Raw genomic sequence first — 27,232 nt, forward strand, 5'->3', positions numbered from 1 at the left:
GTCAGTGGCAATACTTTGCTCAACCTTACCTTAGTTATTCTCTCCTTCTTGTGCCCCTTTTGTGCTGTGCCCTGAGCAGTTGGTCTGTCATCCCGACTAAGTTGCAGCGGCCCAACGGTGGTTGGTGCTTGGCGGTTGTTTAAGAATTCGAAGGCATCTCTGCATCTGTCGCAGGGCCCTGCCGGATCACTAGAACTCCTGCTGGTGGGAGGGGAAGGCTTGCTAGTGAATAATGTGTAAGTGCGCCCTGTGCTGTTACAGTCCACAGCTTAGGTTCTCTAGTGTGGGTATGAATTGTTTTCCCCTGAAATGAAATCCCTTCTCTAATGAGTCAGGCTTGTAGATAGTGCTCTTGCTATATAGTCGTTTCTCCTGGGTTCACTGTAGGAGCGCAAAAGAAGGAGGCTGTGCTGGTAACAGACCCCCACGCAGTGTGTACTGCCTTTTTGCCTTTGCTGACTGCTCACCATGGTGATAGCACCTGTGGTTTCTTCTCTGTTCTCATCCTCTGTCATTTTCCTCTACAAGAGTTGTGGGGACAGCTGACGATTTGGACCTGCGGTCTAATGTGTTTTCAGTCGGCAGAGTGCAATTTCTCCATTTTGTTTGGTCCCACAGCGTCATTGTAAAAACTGGGATGGTGTTCTGGAGCAGTGGGAAGCCTTATCTGAGGGAACTGGAAATAATCTGTAAAATCATGGTCCATGTCATAAAAAGAGAGGAATAGGAGATTTGAGATGATGCCTTTTTCTCCAGAATTAATGTTACAAAGTGAGGAATGGAGCATGCCTAGCAGGAGGCAGGATTGGCATGGAGTATTTCTGCCCAGGATTCTTTCCCAAGTTCCCGGGGTCTGATGTTGGAGGCCTTTTGGACCTTGAGATAATATTTGGTATTGAAATGCCACAAGAGTCCTCTAAGGTTATGAATATCTCCATTTGAGAGAGTTCCTTGTGCTGCCTGATAAATGGTAATGTGTTGGGTAACAGTTGGTAACATGCAGACTGATGAACATTTCTGCTGCTGTTTTGGGGGTGTTGTTGTGGGAGGGTGGCACTACAAACTGCTTTCCATGTGTATTGTAGGGTACTTATAGCAGCTTCCACAGCTCTTGCCATAGTGGATCTGTGCTTCTCTTGAGACATGATATCTAAGGGCAGTTGAGGGGGTGGGTGCAATCTTCTTGTGCTTTTCTTCCCCTTCTTGCGCTCCTGCACGGTCAGTCTGGGTAGAGGTGGTGAGTCCTGTTATCACACATGGCTCATTCTGGTGTCTGGATGTACACACCAGTCCTCCACATCTACAGAGCAGCCCAGCTCTGCTTTTCCATTGTAGAAATTCTTTCACTCAGTTAATATTTTAACTGGACTCGTGGTTCAGATTTGGTGTCATTTCCTTGAAGAAGACTTGTGTCGACTGGAATCAGTATTGTTCATGACTCTACTTGCAGAACCTTTAATAATTCGGTTTGTATTTGAAATTGCTGACAAGGCACAAAGCCTTTTGGCATGTGGGAAAAGTCAAAGAACCACCGAATGCATTTGCAGCACTCTCTGTATTCTTTGTGGCAGACATGGGATAAAGGGAGGATTTGAATACATATTTGGGGAGGAAATGGAGAATGTCTGTTTTGCTGTGGAGGTCTGAGTTCCCAGGGTGCAAAATACTGGATCACAGTAGAAAACTTCAGGAATGATTCCAGCACACAGTGCTGCTTTCCTGGGATCCTCTCAGGACACCCAGAAGTTCTGCATATCTTAGGGCACTGTTGTTCTTCCTGGTATTGCTCTTAGGGAAAACATCTACCCTGCATGCCTTTAATTACTTAGGTTAGGTGTGGAATGTTGTTGGTCAGAGAGAACCTTGCCTCTCATTGCCTCTCTGCTCTTTGTCTTGTTAGATGGGTCTTGGTGCTCAAGATGTTGCCAACATTTGCATTTCAATACAGGAGAATGCAACTATTATTATTATTATTATTATTATTATTATTAATATTATTAGTCTCTTCTCTATAAAACTGCACATGTTTTTATTTTCCTGGGTTTGTTGGTTGTTGAGTTTATTTCCTGTCTCATTGTCAACGTGGCAGATATTTGGACCATTCCCCATTAGTGTTGGGGAATGTGTATGTCTGTCTTCTGTGATTTACTTTGAGGGAATTTCTGTAGCTTACAGGTCTGCTTCCTTTTTCCTTTGGGAGAGAAGTACATAATAGACACTGCATGCTTTCCAGTTTCTGTGGAACATCAACCATATTATTCTGTACAGCTTCCCAAGAAACACTGATAATGTTAAGCATAATTATCCTTTGAAAGGAACATTCCTTCCCCAAAAATATTTATTTTGTGAAGAAGGAACCCGTTCAGAAGAGGTAAGTTGTAAAACAAATGGGGATGTTGTGGAGACCAGTGTAATTTGGTTCCTGTTCAGTCCTGGCATCTCTTTGTTGAATCAGGAGAATGTTCCCCTACTGGACCAACAGAGCAGCTGTTACCTGCTCTCATTCCTGTTCGATGCTTCCAGGCACAGCCTGAGTGGGTGACAGCAAGCAGGAATGGAGGAGGGACCAAAATTCATTTCACCAAACAGATGTGTAGGAGGTCAAGGGAGTGTTCTTAGTGACATTGTTGTGGTGTTACCTTCATGGCTTTTGTTTGCTGTGTGCCAAGTGGATCATTCTAAGGTGAGTGAGAGATTTTCTGTGGGGCCTCGTAGATACCAAGGCTCTTGGTGTGCTCTCCAGGCAGCGAGTGCCTTCCAGAAAGGAAGAGAAAAACTTAGAACAAGCAAGATGAAAATTGAGCCAGGAAGGACTGAGGTACATGACGAGTCCTCAGGAGCTGTGGTTGCCCATTGCTTTTTTAGGTCTTTAAGGAGGATTGTCTTGTTGGGCTGTGATAGGTTTGAGTTCCAGAATGAGAAAATTCCATGATTTGTTTCAACTCTTCCAGGCCTCTATGCACAGATTTCCCAATAATTGTGGTTTCAGCTTCTGTGCCAGAGAGTGGTGGAACCTCTTTTGATGTAGCAGAGCTGTTCTTTGCCATCTGACTGCCTTGCTGTGTTACTGCTGGGTCTTTGAGAGCACCAGAGGCTGAAGAGTGTGTCCTTGTTCCTGGAGGGAGGGGAGTTGCAGGTGCATGGACAGCAAGCAGGCTGCTCCCTCTCCACACGAACAGGAGGTGTAGGGAAGAGAAATGAGACTTTGTTTGCACAGGCATGTCAGTGGTTCGTGGAAGGGATGCTGTAAGGTATTTTTAAAGTATTTTGTTGAAGGAAGGCATGTCCAGAAGTTACAAGTGTGGAATTAGAAGAGCAGGGGAGGCAACGACAAGAAAGAATGATAGGAAGGAGAAGAGAAAGAAGGAAGAATGTAGAAAGAAGATTTTAAAAAACGCAACTAAACAAGGAGGTACATGAAGGAGTCAGATAAAAGAAGAAGAAAGAGAGATATTCCCAAATTATACTGCAAGGATTTGGAAAATATTTTAGTCAAGGAAAAGAAAAAGTTCAGAAGAGACAAGATTGAAATAGATGAGGAGGGGCGAAACATCTAGGACAGTGATAAGCAGGAATGAACAGACACAGAGAAAAAACCATGAAAGGGAAGGGGAAAATACAAATAACATAGGGTAGATAATAGTAACAACAATATTAGTCGTAGTAGTAAAGAAAATAATGAACCCATGCAAATAAAAGTAAAACCAGAGAGAAAGTAAGAAAGGATGAACAGAATGGAAACATAAACAGAGGATAAAAGATCTGACCAGCACGCATCAAATTTAGCAGTAGACTTTGAGCAGAGTTGGTTCCTAACAACCTTGGTTGGAGCAGCACAGCTCTCCAGCAATGATGCCCCGTAATTAGTGCTGATAGTTCCATATTTGATGGTCTCTGCGGCGCCAGAGAAAAGTGGCTACCTTCCACCGCGACTAAAGAATAAAGGAGAGTAGAAGGAGATGGGAAAGGAGTGGAAAAAAGGAGACTAGCATAACAAGGACAAAAAAGAAGACAGACAAGGAAGAAAGAGAAAAGGGGACAAAGAAGAAAAGGTAAGATAAAGGAAATATGACCTCAATGAAGGAATTGCAGAAAGCAAGACAAATGAAAAAGCCAGCGAGAAAAAGAAGAAAGGAAGGATTATATGAAAAGAAAGAGGAAGACATAAGGCAAAAAGGGGGAGCACGACAACGAGACACGGCAGAAAACATACCCATAGCGGGTCGGCTGCTCGGGCGCTGTCACTGAGGGTGTGAGGCGGCGGAGGAGCGCACGGTGTCGCTGCAGGCTCAGGAACGGCTCCGTGTGGGCGGCTCCGCCCCGGTGCGGCGGAGAGCCCGGCTGTGAGCGCGGGGGGGCGGCGCGGGCCGGGCAGCAGAGCCGGAGCGTCCGGGCGGCGGCGGGGAGCCGTGCGGGGCCCGGGCCGGGGCTGGCAGCCACAGCGGCGGGGGCCACAGAGGCGGCGGCGGCAGGAAGGATGGGCGAGCGTTGTTGCGCGGCGGTGCTGCGGGTGCTGGTGCTGCAGGCGGCCTGGGCGCTGGCGGGCGGGCAGGTGCGCTACTCGGTGCCGGAGGAAGCCAAGGCCGGCACGGTGGTGGGCCGTCTGGCGCAGGACCTGGGCCTGGAGGCGGGCGAGGCGGAGGCGCGGCGGCTGCGGCTGGTGGCGCAGGGCCGGCGGGCGAGCGTGGAGGTGAGCGGGGCGAGCGGCGCGCTGCTGGTGAGCTCGCGGCTCGACCGGGAGGAGCTGTGCGGCAAGAGCGCGCCGTGCGCGCTGCGCCTGGAGGTGCTGCTGGAGCGGCCGCTGCGCGTCTTCCATGTGCAGCTGGAGGTCACCGACATCAACGACAATGCCCCCGTCTTCCCCGCCGCCCGGAAAAACCTCAGCATCGCGGAATCATCTCTGCCGGGGTCTCGTTTCCCTCTGGAGAGCGCGTCGGATGCGGATATCGGAGCGAACGCGCAGCTCACTTATGCACTCAGCCCCAGTGAGCATTTCTCTCTGGATTTACAAAAATCGAACGAGCGAACTCTTGTACCTGAACTCGTTTTAACGAAACCCCTGGACCGCGAGACGATGCCCGTGCACCGGTTGGTGCTGACGGCGACTGACGGGGGCCGGCCGTCTCTGACGGGGACAATGGAGCTGGTGATCTTGGTGTTGGATGCGAATGACAACGCTCCCCAGTTCAACCAGTCTGTGTATAAAGTGCAGCTGCCGGAGAGCGCTTCAGTGGGGACGCTTGTGACAAGGGTGAATGCGACCGATCCGGATTTGGGAAGTAATAGCGAAATGACCTTTTCAGCGACCAGCTTCATTCCCCCGAGTGGACGAGATATTATTTCCATCAATCCGAATACTGGGGAAATTCACCTCACAGCAGCCCTGGACTTTGAAGAAGTCAGTGTATTTGATTTTCGTATTGAGGTGAGAGACCAAGGGACACCTCCACTGTCGAGTCACTGCAGTGTGGAGCTGGAGGTGTTGGACGTGAACGACAACGCGCCGGAGGTGTGGGTGACGTCGCTGTCGGTGCCGGTGCCGGAGGACGCGTCGGTGGGGACGGTGGTGGCCCTGCTGAGCGTGTCGGACCGGGACTCGGGGGAGAACGGTCGCGTGCGGTGCTGGGTGTGGCCGGCGTCGCCGTTCGGTCTGGAGGCGACATTCGCGGGCTCGTACTCGCTGGTGCTGCGCGAGGCGCTGGACCGGGAGCGGGTGTCGGAGTACGAGGTGGAGGTGCGTGCGGAGGACGGCGGGGCGCCGGCGCTGCGCGCCAGCCGCGGGCTGCGGGTGCCGGTGTCGGACGTGAACGACAACGCGCCCGCGTTCGCGCAGGCCGTGTACACGGTGCTGGCGCGCGAGAACAACGCGGCGGGCGCGGAGCTGGCGCGGCTGTGGGCGCGGGACCCGGACGAGGCGGGCAACGGGCGCGTCAGCTACTCGCTGTGGGACGGCGGCGTGGGCGGCGGCGGGGCCGCGGGCTCGTCGCCGGGCGGCGGGTGGCGTCCGGCGTCGAGGTACGTGTCGGTGGACGCGGAGAGCGGGCGCCTGTGGGCGCTGCAGCCCTTGGACTACGAGGAGCTGCAGGTGCTGCAGTTCGAGGTGCGCGCGGTGGACGCGGGGGAGCCGCCGCTGAGCGGCAACGCCACGGTGCAGCTCTTCGTGCTGGACGAGAACGACAACGCGCCGGCGCTGCTGCCGCCCGCGGGCTCGGCACCGGAGGCGGGCGCCGTCGCGGCAGCGGAGGCGGCGCTGGCTCTGGCGGGCGAGGGCTCGGAGTCGGGCACGCTGTGGGCGTGGGCGGCGTGGGGGGCGCCGGCGGGGCAGGTGGTGGCGAAGATCCGCGCCGTGGACGCCGACTCGGGCTACAACGCGTGGCTGCGCTACGAGCTGTGGGAGCCGCGGGGCAAGGGCCCGTTCCGCGTGGGGCTCTACAGCGGCGAGGTGAGCACGGCGCGGGCGCTGGACGAGGCGGACGGGCCTCGCCAGAGGCTGCTGATCGTCGTGCGCGACCACGGCGAGCCGGCGCGCTCGGCCACGGCCACGCTCAGCGTGTCGCTGCTCGAGGCGGCCGAGGCGGCGCTGGCCGCGGGATCCTCGTCGTCGTCGTCGCTGTCGCGCTCGGCGGCGGCCGCCGAGCTCGGGCCCGGCGCGGCCAGCGCGGCCACCAACGTGTGGCTGGTGGTGGCCATCTGCGCCGTGTCCAGCCTCTTCCTGCTGGCCGTGGTGCTGTACGGGGCGTCGCGCTGGGCGCCGCGGGCGGCCGTGCTCTCGGGGCCCGGGCCCACCACGCTCGTGTGCGCCAGCGAAGTGGGCAGCTGGTCCTACTCGCAGCGCCACAGCCGCAGCCTGTGCGTGACGGACGGCGCTGCCAAGAGCGACCTCATGGTTTTCAGCCCCAACTTCCCTCCGCCGCCGCCCGGCTCCGCGCCCAAGGACACGCAGCAGGAGCCCTCCACTCTCCTCGACACGGTCAGTGGCAATACCTTTTCTCCTGTATCCTTTCCCTGATGGTTCTTCCTCTCTGCCCAGTCTCTCCCCGTCCTTATGCAGTTGCTGTTTTTAGCCCGGCTCCGCCCCACCCGCGTCGTGGGCGGTTGCTGCTTGTCGAGGGCTTCAGGATGAGAATCCTTCCTCTGCATCTGTCGCCGGAGCCACCCGGTTCTTGCTCGTGTTCTGAGGTTTGAGGATGATGGAGTGGAAATAGACGCATTAGTGCACTCCGCAGAGCCCATTGTCCGTAGATGTGGTTTTGTGTTCAGTGTGTAAGTTCTCCCGTAGAGTGAAATCATTGTCCCTTGCGATAAGAATTGTCCTTTTTGCAGAATATGGGCATTCTCCCTTGTGGGTAGCATTTTTACTGGACCTTATTTCATGAGTGTCAAGACACGCAGGCTGTGTTGTTCCCATTTCCCAGCCACTGGTGGACTGTCCTGTGTTTAGGTTTCTTTTCCTAGCATAAACAGACTTCCTCCTCTCTGAGTCTGCTCTCTAACTATGTTATGCAAGGTGGAAATTGGGTCTTTATCTTTTAGTCAGTCAATGAAAGGATAAACTCGAATTTGGTTGTAACAGTAGAGACATGATGAAACGGGAAAATGTTGTGAGCCTTTCCTATGATCTGTTCCCTAGGATCTTGTTTCTCTGCTTAGAATTATTATTTTCAAAGTGAAGAGTTTTCTCCGAGGGTAAGTGTTATAAAGTGGAATTTTCTTTTCCTTTCTCCCCTGTTCCCCGGGCTGTGAATGCACTTTCCTGGCCAGAGAACTACTAGGAAATACCGTGTAGTCTTTTTAATGTTGTATCAAAATCCATATCAACAGCAGCATCACTTCAAAAGCTGTAGAAATAACCTTTTATAAAAAGAAAGCAAAGAAACAATCCAGAGAATAAGCCCTACCAACAAAACCGAAACCAATTTCTCCTACACAGTCAATATAATCCATTATGTTATTGTGCCTGACAGCGTTTTGTTCTTATCTCAGTACATGTAATAAGCTGATGATTGCCATCTTTGTGTACTCGAGTTCTCCTTTTTGTGGACTTGAACCTGGTAGAGATGGATTGTCCTGTTGTCACCCCTGGCTTGTACTGAGGTGCAGGTACAGGGCAAACCGTGCAGAGCAGCCCAGCTCAAGATTTCTGTGGTACTAATTCTCTGTGTTGAACTTGTTTGAGTGCTTGTGCTAAGTTATTTGGTGTGGTTCTCTTGAAGAATAAAATCCACGTATGATGACTCCCATCATGTTCTGATTACAGGATCTCTAAGAATTTTAATGTGCAGCTCTGTAGTATTTCCATGTGAAATTGCTAAAATGAAGCAAAGTATTCTTAGTAAATTTCAGGCGGTGGGGAGAGCCTGCTGAAGGCTGTGTAGTTTTGAAGAGTTTCACATATTCTTTGTGGTGATCATGAAGGCAGGTGAAGTGGTGCCAAGGTCTAGATGCTCTGCAGACTGTGATTTACAGATGGAACATGTTGCTGGAATTTAGAAATGTTTGATATTTTGGCAGGGATTATTTGAATGGCATCAAGTATGGTCTGGACCTGTATGATAGGGACAGGGAGTTTGAGTGGGGAAGAGTTTTGCCTCAGGAGAACAGAAATGCTGAATAGAATGTGGTCTGTGTTATTAGAGGATGCCAGTGGAAAATATGGAGAAAAAGCCCAGCACACAGGGCTGTTCTTCTGGGATCTTCTCAGGACCTCCAGCTCTGTTTGCACATCCCTGAGCTCTGTGATGTTACTGCTTGTAAAAGTGTCTGCAATACATGCCTTTAATCGCTTGTCTTTGTTGTGGAAAGTTGTTGGACTTCCGAAATTTTCAAAATTTTGTAAAATTTCAAAAGCTTTTTGACATTAGTGTAATTGTGCTAGCCTTTTTAGAATGTTGCCCGAGAAATTTCTATGATCTTGGTGTTGTTAGGGAGGGGAAGAAGAAGTCTCTGTACTCAAGATGTTGTGAGACCTTGAATTTTACGTACAGTGGGACAGGTTCCTTTGCTTTCTTCTCTTGTCTGCGAGAGAGCACTCACCCTTTTTTCTTCTCTCACATTGGCAATGTCTAACAGTGGATGAGATGCAGATGGTGAAATACTGGCAGCTGTCAGGTGGCAGATGTTTAGATACTAATCCATTGGTCTTGGGGACAGTTTTTCCACTCTCTCGCTGAGACTGCTGTTGAGAGAATATCACAAACTTTCAGGTGTCCCTCCTGCTTACCCAGTGATAGAAGTGCAAAAGGAAGTACTAGTCACTGTCCCTGTTTTCCAAAGCTCTTGGTGAATGTATTTTTTTCTGTCCAGTATGCTGCAAAATTACATTCTTGGAGGATAATGTCCCTTAAAACCAGTTCTCCTGTTCTGAAAATGTTTCTTTCTTTGGAAGATGACACCAGCAGTGCTACAGGTAAGTCACTTGTACCTGAAGAGGCTGTATGTGAGAGACAAATGTACTTTGGTTCCTGTTCAGCTGTGGTATCTTCATGTTGGATAGACTGGAATATTGTCTATCCAGACTGAATATTGCCTGGATTGAAATGCCTGTAGGTTTGGAGCACCACTGCCTACTCTCATTTCTTTCCTGTTGCTGCCTTGCACAGGGTGAGCACACTTGCAAGCAACAACAGATGGAAAAATTACCTTAATGACTTTCCTGGATTAGATGTGTTTGGCATACAGCAGATTTTCCCAGTGACAATGCAGTGGTGTTGCCCTGGTGGCTTTTAGTTGGCTGTGCAGGTGGAACATCGAGTCATGAAGAGCAATCCTTGATTATATTGTAAGAATACATGAACTATATGAGAAGTGCTCGGGTGCTGTGATTGTCAAGAGCTTTTGCAGCATTCTTGGATGATTGGTGTGCTGGGCTGTGATGGCTTTGAGAATGAGAAACTCCCTTGAGTTGTTTGTAATCTTTGGTGCACCTTTTAATGACATATCCGGGTAGCTGGGGTTGGTGATTCTGTTCCAGAGGGTGCAACAATGATGGGGGAAAAAACCAAAAGGAAATTGAGGAATCGATGTAAAGAGGAAGGAGAGCCCTTTCAAAAAGACATTTATATCCACCATCACAAACAAGCTGTAGACATTTGGAAAGTCTTTTCGTACATGTGGAAAATAATAGAGAGACAAGGATGGGAATGGAACAGGAAGTGAAGGAAAAAAAAACCAGGAAAGAGAAGATAGAGGAAAGGAGAACTAGAAAATATAAAAGACAGAAAGGGGAAGATGTAAAGACACCGGCATAAGGAGATGAAGATGAGAATTAAAAAGGAAGAAAGGAATTCATACAAGTAGGAACCAAGTAAGCAAGCAAGAAAGAAAGAACAGAAGACACTATAAAGGAGCAGCACTCACCGAGTGGTCTCTAGATGCTGAACGGAGCTGGTCCCTTACAGCCTCACCTCGGAGAGAGCACCGTGTCTGGAGCTGATGTTCTGTAATTATCGATGATCACTCTGGCTTTGATGGTCTCAGAAGGTGCCCCGGAGATGACTGGACACCTGCCTGCGAGGGAGAAGACGAGAGAAGGATGGAGAGAGAAGAGACAGAGGAGAAAGAAGACAGATATATATAAAAGAGAAGAAAGAGGCAAAGAGGCAGAATAGAGAACAGAAAATAAAAACTATTCAATAGAGAACATTGGAAGAAAAAAGAAAGATATGGAAAAAAATTCAAACGAGAAAGGAGAAGACAGAAATACTTACAAGGACGCAGCAGGCAATTCGGATAAACAGTAAAAGAAAGAGCAGCGTAACACGAAAAAGCAGAGGAGATGGCCATCGCGGGGCGGCAGCGCGGGCGCTGACACGGAGCGTGTGAGGCGGCGGAGGAGCGCACGGTGTCGCTGCAGGCTCAGGAACGGCTCCGTGTGGGCGGCTCCGCCCCGGTGCGGCGGAGAGCCCGGCTGTGAGCGCGGGGGGGGCGGCGCGGGCCGGGCAGCAGAGCCGGAGCGTCCGGGCGGCGGCGGGGAGCCGTGCGGGGCCCGGGCCGGGGCTGGCGGCCACAGCGGCGGCGGCAACCACAGGGGCGGCGGCAGGAAGGATGGGCGAGCGTTGTTGCGCGGCGGTGCTGCGGGTGCTGGTGCTGCAGGCGGCCTGGGCGCTGGCGGGCGGGCAGGTGCGCTACTCGGTGCCGGAGGAAGCCAAGGCCGGCACGGTGGTGGGCCGTCTGGCGCAGGACCTGGGCCTGGAGGCGGGCGAGGCGGAGGCGCGGCGGCTGCGGCTGGTGGCGCAGGGCCGGCGGGCGAGCGTGGAGGTGAGCGGGGCGAGCGGCGCGCTGCTGGTGAGCTCGCGGCTCGACCGGGAGGAGCTGTGCGGCAAGAGCGCGCCGTGCGCGCTGCGCCTGGAGGTGCTGCTGGAGCGGCCGCTGCGCGTCTTCCATGTGCAGCTGGAGGTCACCGACATCAACGACAATGCCCCCGTCTTCCCCGCCGCCCGGAAAAACCTCAGCATCGCGGAATCATCTCTGCCGGGGTCTCGTTTCCCTCTGGAGGGCGCGACGGATGCGGATATCGGAGCGAATGCGCAGCTCACCTATACACTCAGTCCCAGCGAGCATTTCTCTCTGGATTTACAAAAAACCGAGATGGACGGTGAGTCCTTATTCCTGGTGCTCAGGAAGCCACTGGACCGCGAGACGATGCCCATGCACTGGTTGGTGCTGACGGCGAGTGACGGGGGCCGGCCGTCTCTGACGGGGACAATGGAGCTAGTGATCTCGGTGCTGGATGCAAACGATAACTCGCCCCAGTTCAACCAGTCTGTGTATAAAGTGCAGCTGCCAGAAAATGCAGAACGAGGCACTTTAGTAATCAAACTAAATGCTATGGATTTAGATGAAGGATCAAACAGTAATATCTCTTATTCTCTCGAGACTTTGTTTCCTCAGGATGGAAAAGGCGTTTTCGGAATCGACAGAAAAAGTGGGGAGATTCGTCTCAGGAATAAATTAGATTTTGAAGATGTTAGTCTCTACCGCCTGCAAGTGGATGCCACAGATCAAGGAAACCCTCCACTGTCGGGCCACTGCAAGGTGGTGCTGGAGGTGCTGGACGTGAACGACAACGCGCCGGAGGTGTGGGTGACGTCGCTGTCGGTGCCGGTGGCCGAGGACGCGTCGGTGGGGACGGTGGTGGCCCTGCTGAGCGTGTCGGACCGGGACTCGGGGGAGAACGGTCGCGTGCGGTGCTGGGTGTGGCCGGCGTCGCCGTTCGGTCTGGAGGCGACGTTCGCGGGCTCGTACTCGCTGGTGCTGCGCGAGGCGCTGGACCGGGAGCGGGTGTCGGAGTACGAGGTGGAGGTGCGTGCGGAGGACGGCGGGGCGCCGGCGCTGCGCGCCAGCCGCGGGCTGCGGGTGCCGGTGTCGGACGTGAACGACAACGCGCCCGCGTTCGCGCAGGCCGTGTACACGGTGCTGGCGCGGGAGAACAACGCGGCGGGCGCGGAGCTGGCGCGGCTGTGGGCGCGGGACCCGGACGAGGCGGGCAACGGGCGCGTCAGCTACTCGCTGTGGGACGGCGGCCTGGGCGTGGGCGGCGGCGGGGCCGCGGGCTCCTCGCCGGGCGGCGGGTGGCGTGCGGCGTCGAGCTACGTGTCGGTGGACGCGGAGAGCGGGCGCCTGTGGGCGCTGCAGCCCTTGGACTACGAGGAGCTGCAGGTGCTGCAGTTCGAGGTGCGCGCGGTGGACGCGGGGGAGCCGCCGCTGAGCGGCAACGCCACGGTGCAGCTCTTCGTGCTGGACGAGAACGACAACGCGCCGGCGCTGCTGCCGCCCGCGGGCTCGGCACCGGAGGCGGGCGCCGTGGCGGCAGCGGAGGCGATGCTGTCGGGGGCGGGCTCGGAGTCGGGCACGCTGTGGGCGTGGGCGGCGTGGGGGGCGCCGGCGGGGCAGGTGGTGGCGAAGATCCGCGCCGTGGACGCCGACTCGGGCTACAACGCGTGGCTGCGCTACGAGCTGTGGGAGCCGCGGGGCAAGGGCCCGTTCCGCGTGGGGCTCTACAGCGGCGAGGTGAGCACGGCGCGGGCGCTGGACGAGGCGGACGGGCCTCGCCAGAGGCTGCTGATCGTCGTGCGCGACCACGGCGAGCCGGCGCGCTCGGCCACGGCCACGCTCAGCGTGTCGCTGCTCGAGGCGGCCGAGGCGGCGCTGGCCGCGGGATCCTCGTCGTCGTCGTCGCTGTCGCGCTCGGCGGCGGCCGCCGAGCTCGGGCCCGGCGCGGCCAGCGCGGCCACCAACGTGTGGCTGGTGGTGGCCATCTGCGCCGTGTCCAGCCTCTTCCTGCTGGCCGTGGTGCTGTACGGGGCGTCGCGCTGGGCGCCGCGGGCGGCCGTGCTCTCGGGGCCCGGGCCCACCACGCTCGTGTGCGCCAGCGAAGTGGGCAGCTGGTCCTACTCGCAGCGCCACAGCCGCAGCCTGTGCGTGACGGACGGTGCTGCCAAGAGCGACCTCATGGTTTTCAGCCCCAACTTCCCTCCGCCGCCGCCCTGTTCTACAGCCAAGGACACGCAGCCGGAGCCCTCCGCTCTCCTCGAAACGGTCAGTGGCAATACTTTGCTCACCTCTGTTCTCACTCCCTTTGCCCCTTGTCTCTCTTTTCCCTCGGTGGTTCAGTTATTAGCCAGGCTCCGCTCCCGCACTCCTAAGGCAGTGGGTGCTTAGATGTGCTAATAGCACCATTGTATCTGCTCCTTTGTTCTTGCAGAGGGAGGGTATCTCTGTAACCCTTTAGGGAACGCGCCTGAAATTTGCTGCTGTGGGTATGAATTGTTCTGCCCTAGAATGAAATCTCTGCTGACTATGGTGAGAGGTGTCCCGCGATTGCACGAGGCTTCGGTTTTGGAGACTGCCCTGTTTTTTGCTGATTGTGTAGGTTTTCCACCCGAGGTCACTGAAGTTGTGCAGGTTAGGCTGAGGTGGTGACCGTCTGCCAGGCGCTGTGTATCTCCTCATTGCCTTTGCTGACTGCTGACCGTGGTGGTATCACCTGTGGTTTCTTCTCTGGCGTCATGTTCTGTCATTTGTTCTCTGCAAGAGATGCAAGTCAAGGTGATCATTTGGACTTCTGTCCTCATGTCATTATGGAAATCAGGAAGGCTTTGTGGCCTTTTCATTGGTTTTTTTTCCCTCCCAGTTTTTGTTAGGTGTAGTTGTTAATTTGCATTTCTGGATGAACAGGTGACTTGATGCACAGTGAGCTTTTTTTGGTATGGTTTTTTAATATTTACATTTGGAACACCTTGAAAAGTTTTCTGTAAATCGTCTTCAAAACAATGACAACAAAAATTTCTTCTGCAGAGTACACAGCCACTGTATTGGTGAGTTCATTACCGTGTTGCTTGGTCTCTCTCAGCATGACATCAGTGTCCATTGCCATGAGAGCTGTCCCAACATGACTGCTCCAGTAAATATTGGTCCAGACCATGTATGTGATGCCATCTGTGTGGATTTCACAGTGCTCTCACTGCTGGGAAGCGTGAGCAAAAGTCTAATTGTCCCCTGAGGTAGGAAAGGAAATTGTGCCTTGTCACAGAGGTGAATGAGGCAGTGACACTGAGCGAGCCCTGGCCCTGTCCTGGTTTGAAAGGTGACCTGGAGCACTGGGAAGCCTTCTCTGAGGGAACCTGAAATCATTTGTGAGACAATGGGTCATATCATAGGAGGACTGGAATGGCAATTGTATCCTTTTCTGGAGAATGTTAGAGACTGGGGAATGGAGATGATTAGAGGAAAGCAGGAGGCAGGATGGGCCCAGAGTGTTTCTGCCCAGGATCATTTCTATGTTCCAAGCATCTGGTGTTGCAAACCTTTTGTATCTTGAGGTAATCTGTGGTATTGAAATGGCCACAGAGTCCTTTGTGGTTATGAATATCTCCCATCAGAAACAGTTCCTTGTGCTGCCTCTGGCCTGACACAGGGAATTGGTTGGGTAACAGTTGGTAACATGCAGACTGATGAACATTTTTGCTGTTGTTTGGGGGGGTGTTCTTGTGGGAGTGTGGCACCACAAACTGCTTTCCATGTGTATTGTAGGGTACCTATAGCAGCTTCCACAGCTCTTGCCATGGTGGATAATTGCTTCATCTCTTCAGAGATCATTTTTAAGGGCAGTTGAAGGGATGGGGTTAATCTGGTGCTATTCCTCTCCTTCTTGTGCTCCTGCATGGTCAGTCTGGGTAGAGGTGGTGAGTCCTGTTATCACACATGGCTCATTCTGGTGTCTGGATGTACACACCCAACCTCCACATCTACAGAGCAGCCCAATTCTCGTTTTCTATTCTTGAAATTCTCTCATCTGGTGAACATTTTGAGTGCACTTGTTCACTATTCTAATCACAGAATGTTTAAGAACTTGGTTTGTATCTGCTATTGCTGAAAAGGCACAAAGCATCCTGGCATGAGGGAAAAGTCAAAGAGGCACAGAATGGATTTGCAGCACGCTGTTTATTAGTGCCAGGCATAATGTAACCCCGTCTTTGGGGTTTGGGGAGGGAAGAGAGAATGTCTCCTTTACTGCAGAGATCCCAGGTTGTAAGGTACAGGATCACAGTAGATCATGAGGACAATCCCATGACACAGTGCTGCTCTTCTGGAATCCTATCAGGACATCCAGAAGTTCTCCATATCTTAGGGTACTGTTATTCTTCCTGGTATTGTTGCTTGTGAAGACATCTGCCCTGTGTGTCTTTAATTGCTTGGTTTTAATGTGGAACATTGTTTGTCAATGAGAAGATTTTGAAATTTGGAGCATGCTGCTGAGCCTTCTCTGAACACCTTCCTTGCAGTCAGAAGGGAAGAAGGACGAGAGCTTTTCCCAAAGAACGTGTCCCAACATCACGTCAAGAATGTTGATGAGACAGTAAGACAATTCCCTTCTTGGTAAGGGAAGAGTGAACAGAGGATGGAAATGGAATAAAACTGAAAGCAATAAGAGTGTACTGAAGGAAGGAAAGATGGATATAGAGAGAGAGAAGGGAAGAAGAGAAGGGAAGAAGAAAGTAGTAGAAAATTAGAGAGGGAAAGTGACAAACTATAAATGAGCTTATGGGCATGTCACCGGCACTACCACTATACACAAAAAGAGAAGACGACAAAGGAGAGAAAAAAAGAAGGAAAGGAAGAAGAGAAAGAAAACCAGAAAGAACATGCTAAGAAATAATGGTACAAGGAGGCAATTAGAAATGGAAGATGAAAAGAAAAAATTTAAAAACAGCATTACGCACGGATGTTGCCTCAAAGTGCTGGCCGCAGCTGACTGACAACAGGCTCCACCTCAGATAGAATTCTGCATTCCAGCGCTGATGACACGTAATTAGAAATGCTGGATCCGAATACTTTTGTCTGCAGTGCAGCGACGGAGGCGACTGGCGAGATACCAGAAAGGGTAAGAAGAGAGCAGCGGGTAAAGACCAAAGGATGAAATATAAAAAGAGCACGGCAAGAAGAAAAAGCAGAGGAGACGGCCATGACGGAGAGGAGGCACAGGAGATGCCGCCGAGCGTGTGAGGCAGGGGAGCAGCGCACGGTGTCGCTGCAGGCTCAGGAACGGCTCCGTGTGGGCGGCTCCGCCCCGGTGCGGCGGAGAGCCCGGCTGTGAGCGCGGGGGGGCGGCGCGGGCCGGGCAGCAGAGCCGGAGCGTCCGGGCGGCGGCGGGGAGCCGTGCGGGGCCCGGGCCGGGGCCGGCAGCCACAGCGGCGGCGGCAACCACAGCGGCGGCGGCAGCAGTAAGGATGGGCGAGCGTTGTTGCGCGGCGGTGCTGCGGGTGCTGGTGCTGCAGGCGGCCTGGGCGCTGGCGGGCGGGCAGGTGCGCTACTCGGTGCCGGAGGAAGCCAAGGCCGGCACGGTGGTGGGCCGTCTGGCGCAGGACCTGGGCCTGGAGGCGGGCGAGGCGGAGGCGCGGCGGCTGCGGCTGGTGGCGCAGGGCCGGCGGGCGAGCGTGGAGGTGAGCGGGGCGAGCGGCGCGCTGCTGGTGAGCTCGCGGCTCGACCGGGAGGAGCTGTGCGGCAAGAGCGCGCCGTGCGCGCTGCGCCTGGAGGTGCTGCTGGAGCGGCCGCTGCGCGTCTTCCATGTGCAGCTGGAGGTCACCGACATCAACGACAATGCCCCCGTCTTCCCCGCCGCCCGGAAAAACCTCACCATCGCGGAATGGACCACTCTGCCGGGGTCTCGTTTCCCGCTGGAGAGCGCGTCGGATGCAGATATCGGAGTGAACGCGCAGCTCACCTATACACTCAGTCCCAGCGAGCATTTTAGAATAGAGGAAGAAAATAGTAACTCTCGCAGTAAGTCTCTTTTTCTGGTACTCACTAAATCTCTTGACCGCGAGACTATTCCCGTGCACTGGTTGGTGCTGACGGCGACTGACGGGGGCCGGCCGTCTCTGACAGGGACAATGGAGCTGGTGATCTCGGTGCTGGATGCAAACGACAACGCTCCCCAGTTCAACCAGTCCGTGTACAATGTACATTTGTCTGAGGACGCCATACAAGGCACGCTTGTGGCGTGTATGAATGCCACGGACCTGGATGAAGGAAGTAACAGAGACGTGAGATATGAAATCGACACTATTGTTCCTCCGTCTGCCTCAGATTTATTCAGCATTGATGCGAACACTGGGGAGATCAGACTGACCGGCACCCTGGACTTTGAGGTAGTTAATTTATACGACCTAAATATTAGGGCGACAGACAAAGGGACGCCACCGCTGTCAGGTCACTGTAAGGTGGTTCTGGAGGTGCTGGACGTGAACGACAACGCGCCGGAAGTGTGGGTGACGTCGCTGTCGGTGCCGGTGGCGGAGGACGCGTCGGTGGGGACGGTGGTGGCCCTGCTGAGCGTGTCGGACCGGGACTCGGGGGAGAACGGTCGCGTGCGGTGCTGGGTGTGGCCGGCGTCGCCGTTCGGTCTGGAGGCGACGTTCGCGGGCTCGTACTCGCTGGTGCTGCGCGAGGCGCTGGACCGGGAGCGGGTGTCGGAGTACGAGGTGGAGGTGCGTGCGGAGGACGGCGGGGCGCCGGCGCTGCGCGCCAGCCGCGGGCTGCGGGTGCCGGTGTCGGACGTGAACGACAACGCGCCCGCGTTCGCGCAGGCCGTGTACACGGTGCTGGCGCGCGAGAACAACGCGGCGGGCGCGGAGCTGGCGCGGCTGTGGGCGCGGGACCCGGACGAGGCGGGCAACGGGCGCGTCAGCTACTCGCTGTGGGACGGCGGCGTGAGCGTGGGCGGCGGAGGCGCCGCGGGGTCGTTGTCATCGCCGGGCAGCGGGTGGCGTCCGGCGTCGAGCTACGTGTCGGTGGACGCGGAGAGCGGGCGCCTGTGGGCGCTGCAGCCCTTGGACTACGAGGAGCTGCAGGTGCTGCAGTTCGAGGTGCGCGCGGTGGACGCGGGGGAGCCGCCGCTGAGCGGCAACGCCACGGTGCAGCTCTTCGTGCTGGACGAGAACGACAACGCGCCGGCGCTGCTGCCGCCCGCGGGCTCGGCACCGGAGGCGGGCGCCGTCGCGGCAGCGGAGGCGGCGCTGGCTCTGGCGGGCGAGGGCTCGGAGTCGGGCACGCTGTGGGCGTGGGCGGCGTGGGGGGCGCCGGCGGGGCAGGTGGTGGCGAAGATCCGCGCCGTGGACGCCGACTCGGGCTACAACGCGTGGCTGCGCTACGAGCTGTGGGAGCCGCGGGGCAAGGGCCCGTTCCGCGTGGGGCTCTACAGCGGCGAGGTGAGCACGGCGCGGGCGCTGGACGAGGCGGACGGGCCTCGCCAGAGGCTGCTGATCGTCGTGCGCGACCACGGCGAGCCGGCGCGCTCGGCCACGGCCACTCTCAGCGTGTCGCTGCTCGAGGCCGCCGAGGCGGCGCTGGCCGCGGGATCCTCGTCGTCGTCGTCGTCGCTTTCGCGCTCGGCGGCGGCCGCCGAGCTCGGGCCCGGCGCGGCCAGCGCGGCGACCAACGTGTGGCTGGTGGTGGCCATCTGCGCCGTGTCCAGCCTCTTCCTGCTGGCCGTGGTGCTGTACGGGGCGTCGCGCTGGGCGCCGCGGGCGGCCGTGCTCTCGGGGCCCGGGCCCACCACGCTCGTGTGCGCCAGCGAAGTGGGCAGCTGGTCCTACTCGCAGCGCCACAGCCGCAGCCTGTGCGTGACGGACGGCGCTGCCAAGAGCGACCTCATGGTTTTCAGCCCCAACTTCCCTCCGCCACCGCCCGCTCCTACAGCCAAGGACACGCAGCCGGAGCCCTCCGCTCTCCTCGACACGGTCAGTGGCAATACCTTTTTTGCCTCTCGCTGTTTCATTCACAATCTCTTTTCTCCTCCGCCCATTCTCTCCTGCCCCCTGGTAGTTCTTACTTGCAGCGAGGCTCCGCCCCCGCAGCCTCAGGGCAGTGGGTGTTTAACGATGTTAAAAGGACATTTCCACCGTCCCTCTTTCCTTCACTGATTTTGCAATTTCTTGGTGTGTGGAAGCAGAATTAAGTTATTATGGCACCCCACTGCAGTTACCATCCACAGGTGAGTCTCTCTGTGCTGGGCTGGAGTTCTACCAAGGAATGAAATCTCTGCCTATTGCAGGGAGAGGTGCTGCGAAGTGCCGGTTTTGCAGGCAACTTTCGTACTTTTTTGCTTGAAGGGGTTTCAGTGTCAGCTTGGTGCAGGTATACAAGACAAGCCGTGGTGGTGACAGTCCCCCAGTCACGTATTTTGAGTTATGCCTTTGGTGACTTCTGACTATCTTGGTATTTGGTCTGGGTTATTACTGAAAACTGTCCTCTTTCATTTTCCATGCCTGAGATGTGACACAAAATTACACTTGGGACTTCAACTATTTGACTCCCTGTAGAAACAACAATTCTGCATTTAGGTTCCATCATCAGGCTCATTAAGAAAGTAGGAAAGCCAGTATGGCCTTTAATATTAAATTTTTCCTTGTATGTTTTTTCCTTTCTGTAAATGAAGGAAAATCTAGCACGTTTACTAAGTGAGTGTGGCAGTGGCAGAGTCAGGCCCGGATTTGTTCTAATGGGACCTTGAGCAGAAGAGCTGCCTGAGGAAGGTGGAATTCATTGAGAAGGCCATGGGCCATGTCTTAAGAGAAGAATGAGTCACGATTTGGTTGTCTTGAGAGCTCATGTCCCAGAGTGATGAACGAAGGATACCTAGATAAAACTGTGAGGCAGGATGGGCACAGAGTGCTTCTGCTTGGGATCTTTTGCAACACTCTGTGGTTCTGGAGTTTGAGGCCTTGTGGACCTTGGGATGCTGTGTGCTGTTGAAATGACCACAAAGTCCTTTGAGATGATGCAGAAAACAGAAACAGAAAGTGGTTTGTGCTGGTACATTATTACTGTATGGTTGGTAAGAGGAAATGCAATGCTGAATGTTGTTTGATGAACCACTTCCTTCTTATTTTGAGGAAGGCATTGTGGGAGGGTAAGACTTCAGCTTGCTGGAGTCCTTGTGTAGGAGTCCAACTCTGTAGCAGCTTCCTCAGCTGTTGATTTTGCCATGATGGTTCCTTGCTGCTTGTCAAGTGGGATTTGCAAGAGGATGTGATGAGGAAGAGAGTATAATCTGTGTGTGCCTCGTATCTCCTACCTGAGCACTTGCAGGGTCAGCCTCAGTAGAAATGGGGTGTCCCCTTGCCATGCTTAACCCTGATACCTGCATAGCCCCACCAAACCCTGAAGAGCAGCCCTGCTCTGATGTTATCGTAGAAATTCTCCCCCACAATTGATATTGTGACTGTGCTTGTGCTTCAGCATTTGGTGTGGTTCTCTCAAAATAAAATGAATCTGGATCAGGATCAGAGCTGTCACTCTGATCACAGAATTTCAAACATCTCTAATGTGTGGCTCTGTGGTGTTTCCATCTGAGATTGCTGAAAAAGCTCAGCATGTTTAGGGTAAATTTCACACAGTGCCAGACATTCTGTGGCTTTGCATCCCTTCATAAATTCTTTGTGCCAGTTGTGAGGGAAGGTGGGGATGTGCAAAGGCCTGGATCATGCTTGGTGTGGGTTTTATTGCTGGGACAAGCTGATTTGGTGGGGCAGTTTGGCTACTGCAGCTGAAATCCTCCAAGTGGCAGGGAGTACCGCTTGGGCCCTCTCTCTTGTGGGGAGGATGACTATGAGTGGAGAAGTTTCTTTACTGAGGAAATGGAGATGCTGTGTAGCATAAGCACTATCACTGAGGAAGAAAAGCTCCAGCTGCTTAGCTGGAGATTCATTTCCCAGAGCTTGGGACAGAGAATTCCAGTGGAAAAGCTGGTGAAGACACCCATCAGCCAGGGTTGCACTCCTGGGATCCTCTCAGGTCCTTCTGAAGTCCTGTGTATCTTTGGTATTCTCGGTGCTCTTCCTGCCAGATGTGAAGACATCTTCCATACACAATTTAGATCACTTGCTTTTGAAAATAGGCTGTTGGTGAAACAGCAGCTTTTCCAAATATCAGTCTTGCTTGGTCAGCCTTCTTCAAAGCTCTCCTTGTTTACATCTCTGCTCTCGACTTGATAGGGAGTGGAAAAACCTCTGTCCATAACCAAGAAGTTTCCAGACCTGGCATTTTGATATGGTGGAATTGAACCTTCTAGTTTTCTTCTCTCCTTTAACCAAAACATTCCATCTTTTTTATTTTTTTTTCTTTTGCATTGGCCATGTGTTGGTAACAGTGGATGAAATGCAGACTGCTGAATTTTGGCAGCTGTCAGGTGGCAGAGTTTCCAGTAGCTGACTATCAGTATGAGGGATGGATTGTCCAGTCTTCTAAGCTGAGGCTGAGGTTGGGAGAATGTCCTTAGATTTGCAGGGTCTCTCCCACTTTGCATGTGATAAAAGTACATGAAGAATCACTGTGCTCTGTTCTGTGATTTAGAGCTTTTGCAGAATGTGGGTCATTTTCCCCTATTCATCTTCCCCAGAAATCTCTGATAACATTAGAAGAAAATATGCTTCAGAACCAATTCCCTCCCTTGACAGTAAATATTTTCTGAAGGAGCCAGGGATGCTTCAGGTAAGTTGCTGCTACCTAAAGAAGATGCATCTGAAATGCAGTTGTACCTTTATACATCTTTAGTTACGGTATCTTCATTTTGGATTGACCAAATGTGCCTGGATTTGGAGTTGGATTTGATGATCCTTATGGGTGCCCTCAAGTTTGAAATACTCTTTGATTCCTTTACTGGATCAGCAGAGCACCACTGCCTCCTCCTGTTCCTATCTTCTTTCTCCAGACACAGTATGAGCAAATAACAGGAAGCACGGATGAAGGAGGGACCTTAACACATTTCTCAGAGTGGATGTGTGGGGAATTGGGGGTGTGTTCTCAGAGATAATGACACAGATAAAATGACTCCATTGCCTTTACCCTGTGGATCAGGCTGCACAGAGGCATTCCACGGGGAATATGCCCCTGGGGTTGGACATTCTTGCTGTGTGTTTCTGACTGTGCTGGCCTGCCTGAAACATGAAGCCACAAATTTACATTCAGCATGCAGGTGGCAAATGAGGCCTGAAGAACAGCTCTTCATCAGAGTGTATGAAGAGGGTTCAGAAGCTGTGGTTGCTCCATATTTTTTTCAGCATTCGGGATGGATTGGTGTGCTGGGCCTTGGTGGCTTTGAGCTCTTGAAGAAGATTCACTGGGTTGTTTGTGCTTAGTCAAGTCTGTTTACACCAGTGTCAAAGTACATAGGGATTTGGCCTGTGTTTGAGAGGGCTGTGAAATCTCTCCCTTGAGAGGATGGGGCCTAAAGGGTGTGGTTTCCTTCCAGAAGGTGAGGTGAAATAGCAATCTGTCAGTCTGGCATGGACTTGGACTTGAAGTGAGCAGGAAGTTTGTTCCTTGAGTGGAGAGATGAAAGATGCCAATGGAGAGGAACAAGAACTGTCACCAGTGGTGTGTTCGTGCTTCATGGGGAGGGTGAAGTAATGGAAAAATACATTGGTAATGGAGATAAAGAAGAGAGCATGTGTGTGCTTAAGGACAGTGAAGAACAGGAGGAAGATGGAAAAATGTAAGGAAGGATGGACAGATGAATTTCCTGCTATGTCACACATGATCTCACTGTAAACAGAAAGGAAGAAGATCAAGAAAGGAGGACATAAAAGGAGTGAGAAGAGAAAGAGAAGGTGCTATGAAGGTATTACACAAGAAGGTAATTAAGAATGGAAGATGAGACAGACGAGAAAGAAAACAACAGCGAAGGAGATGAGCAGTACGAAACGACCTTACCTCAAATCGCTGGGTGGAGCTGGATCTCTAGAGCCCCCACCTCGATTAGAATATTCCACGGTCCAACGCTAATGCCGTGTGGAGTCGAGTTCGTGGATCCAGCCTGTTTTTCCTGCTGTCTGGCTTCGGAGGCGACTGTCGGTATATCAGGAACGGTAAGAAGACAGCAGCGGGAAAAGTCCAAATGATAAAATATATAATGAGCACGATAAGAAAAAAAGCAAAGGAGATGGCCATGACGGAGCGAAGGCACAGGAGATGCCGCGGAGTGTGACAGGCGGCGGAGGAGCGCACGGTGTCGCTGCAGGCTCAGGAACGGCTCCGTGTGGGCGGCTCCGCCCCGGTGCGGCGGAGAGCCCGGCTGTGAGCGCGGGGGGGCGGCGCGGGCCGGGCAGCAGAGCCGGAGCGTCCGGGCGGCGGCGGGGAGCCGTGCGGGGCCCGGGCCGGGGCTGGCGGCCACAGAGACGGCGGCAACCACAGCGGCGGCGGCAGCTGGAAGGATGGGCGAGCGTTGTTGCGCGGCGGTGCTGCGGGTGCTGGTGCTGCAGGCGGCCTGGGCGCTGGCGGGCGGGCAGGTGCGCTACTCGGTGCCGGAGGAAGCCAAGGCCGGCACGGTGGTGGGCCGCCTGGCGCAGGACCTGGGCCTGGAGGCGGGCGAGGCGGAGGCGCGGCGGCTGCGGCTGGTGGCGCAGGGCCGGCGGGCGAGCGTGGAGGTGAGCGGGGCGAGCGGCGCGCTGCTGGTGAGCTCGCGGCTCGACCGGGAGGAGCTGTGCGGCAAGAGCGCGCCGTGCGCGCTGCGCCTGGAGGTGCTGCTGGAGCGGCCGCTGCGCGTCTTCCATGTGCAGCTGGAGGTCACCGACATCAACGACAATGCCCCCGTCTTCCCCGCCGCCCGCAGAAACCTCAGCATCGCGGAACTGACCACTCTGCCGGGGTCTCGTTTCCCGCTGGAGGGCGCGTCGGATGCGGATATCGGAGTGAACGCTCAGCTCTCCTACATACTCAGCCATAGCGAGTATTTTACACTCGATGTTAAATCGTCTGATGAAAACAGGAAGTCTCTGTTTCTGGTACTCGCAAAGTCTTTAGACCGCGAGACTATTCCCGTGCACCGGTTGGTGCTGACGGCGAGTGACGGGGGCCGGCCGTCTCTGACAGGGACAATGGAGCTGGTGATCTCGGTTCTGGATGCAAACGACAACGCTCCCCGGTTCAACCAGTCTGCGTATAAAGTGCAGCTGACAGAGAACGCTACAGAGGGGACGCTGATAGCACGTGTGAATGCCACGGATCCGGACGAAGGAAGCAATAGAGAGTTTTCTTACAGTATCTTGAGTTCGACTCCTATGGGTAACAAAGATCTCTTTATCATTGACAGTAAGACGGGCGAGATCAAACTGAAGGGTTCTTTGGACTTCGAAGACGTTCATTTACACGAATTGCAAATCGAAGCGACGGATAAAGGGACACCCCCGCTATCGGGTCATTGTAGCGTGGAACTGGAGGTGCTGGACGTGAACGACAACGCGCCGGAGGTGTGGGTGACGTCGCTGTCGGTGCCGGTGGCCGAGGACGCGTCGGTGGGGACGGTGGTGGCCCTGCTGAGCGTGTCGGACCGGGACTCGGGGGAGAACGGTCGCGTGCGGTGCTGGGTGTGGCCGGCGTCGCCGTTCGGTCTGGAGGCGACGTTCGCGGGCTCGTACTCGCTGGTGCTGCGCGAGGCGCTGGACCGGGAGCGGGTGTCGGAGTACGAGGTGGAGGTGCGTGCGGAGGACGGCGGGGTGCCGGCGCTGCGCGCCAGCCGCGGGCTGCGGGTGCCGGTGTCGGACGTGAACGACAACGCGCCCGCGTTCGCGCAGGCCGTGTACACGGTGCTGGCGCGGGAGAACAACGCGGCGGGCGCGGAGCTGGCGCGGCTGTGGGCGCGGGACCCGGACGAGGCGGGCAACGGGCGCGTCAGCTACTCGCTGTGGGAGGGCGGCGTGGGCGTGGGCGGCGGAGGCGCCGCGGGGTCGTCGCCGGGCGGCGGGTGGCGTCCGGCGTCGAGCTACGTGTCGGTGGACGCGGAGAGCGGGCGCCTGTGGGCGCTGCAGCCCTTGGACTACGAGGAGCTGCAGGTGCTGCAGTTCGAGGTGCGCGCGGTGGACGCGGGGGAGCCGCCGCTGAGCGGCAACGCCACGGTGCAGCTCTTCGTGCTGGACGAGAACGACAACGCGCCGGCGCTGCTGCCGCCCGCGGGCTCGGCACCGGAGGCGGGCGCCGTGGCGGCAGCGGAGGCGATGCTGTCGGGGGCGGGCTCGGAGTCGGGCACGCTGTGGGCGTGGGCGGCGTGGGGGGCGCCGGCGGGGCAGGTGGTGGCGAAGATCCGCGCCGTGGACGCCGACTCGGGCTACAACGCGTGGCTGCGCTACGAGCTGTGGGAGCCGCGGGGCAAGGGCCCGTTCCGCGTGGGGCTCTACAGCGGCGAGGTGAGCACGGCGCGGGCGCTGGACGAGGCGGACGGGCCTCGCCAGAGGCTGCTGATCGTCGTGCGCGACCACGGCGAGCCGGCGCGCTCGGCCACGGCCACGCTCAGCGTGTCGCTGCTCGAGGCGGCCGAGGCGGCGCTGGCCGCGGGATCCTCGTCGTCGTCGTCGCTGTCGCGCTCGGCGGCGGCCGCCGAGCTCGGGCCCGGCGCGGCCAGCGCGGCCACCAACGTGTGGCTGGTGGTGGCCATCTGCGCCGTGTCCAGCCTCTTCCTGCTGGCCGTGGTGCTGTACGGGGCGTCGCGCTGGGCGCCGCGGGCGGCCGTGCTCTCGGGGCCCGGGCCCACCACGCTCGTGTGCGCCAGCGAAGTGGGCAGCTGGTCCTACTCGCAGCGCCACAGCCGCAGCCTGTGCGTGACGGACGGCGCTGCCAAGAGCGACCTCATGGTTTTCAGCCCCAACTTCCCTCCGCCGCCGCCCTGTTCTACAGCCAAGGACACGCAGCCGGAACCCTCCGCTCTCCTCGACACGGTCAGTGGCAATACCTTTTTTGCCTCTCGCTGTTTCATTCACAATCTCTTTTCTCCTCCGCCCATTCTCTCCTGCCCCCTGGTAGTTCTTACTTGCAGCGAGGCTCCGCCCCCGCAGCCTCAGGGCAGTGGGTGTTTAAGGATGTTAAAAGGACATTTCCACCGTCGGTCTTTTCTGATTTTGCAATTTCTTGGTGTGTGGAAGCAGAATTAAGTTATTATGGCACCCCATTGCAGTTACCATCCACAGGCGAGTCTCTCTGTCCTGGGCTGGAGTTCTACCAAGGAATGAAATCTCTGCCTATTGCAGGGAGAGGTGCTGCGAAGTGCCGGTTTTGCAGGCAACTTTCGTACTTTTTTGCTTGAAGGGTTTCATTGTCAGCTTGGTGCAGGAATACACGACAAGCTGTGGTGGTGACAGTCCCCCAGTCACGTATTTTGAGTTATGCCTTTGGTGACTTCTGACTATGTTGGTATTTGGTCTGGGTTATTAGTGAAAACTGTCCTCTTTCATTTTCCATGCCTGAGATGTGACACAAAATTACACTTGGGACTTCAAGTATTTGACTCCCTGTAGAAACAACAATTCTGCATTTAGGTTCCATCATCAGGCTCATTAAGAAAGTAGGAAAGCCAGTATGGCCTTTAATATCAACTTTTTCCTTGTATGTTTTTTCCTTTCTGTAAATGAAGGATACTCTAGCACGTTTACTAAAGTGAGTGTGGCAGTGGCAGAGTCAGGCCCGGATTTGTTCTAATGGGACCTTGAGCAGAAGAGCTGCCTGAGGAAGGTGGAATTCATTGAGAAGGCCATGAGCCATGTCTTAAGAGAAGAATGAGTCACGATTTGGTTGTCTTGAGAGTTCATGTCCCAGAGTGATGAACGAAGGATACCTAGATAAAACTGTGAGGCAGGATGGGCACAGAGTGCTTCTGCTTGGGATCTTTTGCAACACTCTGTGGTTCTGGAGTTTGAGGCCTTGTGGACCTTGGGATGCCGTGTTCTGTTGAAATGACCACAAAGTC

The 27,232-nt window shown here is 55.1% G+C and overlaps 3 protein-coding genes across 5 annotated transcripts in view; all 3 read left to right on the forward strand.

The window, feature by feature from the left end:
* The window catches only part of LOC132334412 (protocadherin alpha-C2-like), a 127,934-nt gene that overhangs the window by 4,177 nt on the left and 96,525 nt on the right, over nucleotides 1-27,232 (forward strand). The window contains exon 1 of one of the 3 annotated variants that reach the window (XM_059860464.1): nucleotides 21,287-26,207. The exons of the other annotated variants lie outside the window; for them this stretch is intronic. Coding sequence (XP_059716447.1) covers nucleotides 23,712-26,207 — 2,496 coding nt within the window. The 5' untranslated portion in view covers nucleotides 21,287-23,711. Of the gene's footprint in view, nucleotides 1-21,286; nucleotides 26,208-27,232 lie in introns of those variants that run through there. 3 annotated transcript variants of the gene reach the window in all.
* LOC132334416 (protocadherin alpha-8-like) lies at nucleotides 9-10,307 on the forward strand. The gene has a single exon (XM_059860471.1). The coding sequence runs from the start codon at nucleotides 4,478-4,480 to the stop codon at nucleotides 7,007-7,009; it is 2,532 nt and encodes an 843-aa protein (XP_059716454.1). The 5' UTR covers nucleotides 9-4,477; the 3' UTR covers nucleotides 7,010-10,307.
* Nucleotides 10,960-16,006, forward strand: LOC132334415 (protocadherin alpha-6-like). The gene is given in 2 exon segments (XM_059860470.1): nucleotides 10,960-13,567; nucleotides 13,570-16,006. Coding segments are annotated over 2 exon segments (2,598 nt in total). The 5' UTR covers nucleotides 10,960-11,043; the 3' UTR covers nucleotides 13,644-16,006.

Source organism: Haemorhous mexicanus, chromosome 15 (genome assembly GCF_027477595.1).
Source record: "Haemorhous mexicanus isolate bHaeMex1 chromosome 15, bHaeMex1.pri, whole genome shotgun sequence".
NCBI classification, from domain to species: domain Eukaryota; kingdom Metazoa; phylum Chordata; class Aves; order Passeriformes; family Fringillidae; genus Haemorhous; species Haemorhous mexicanus.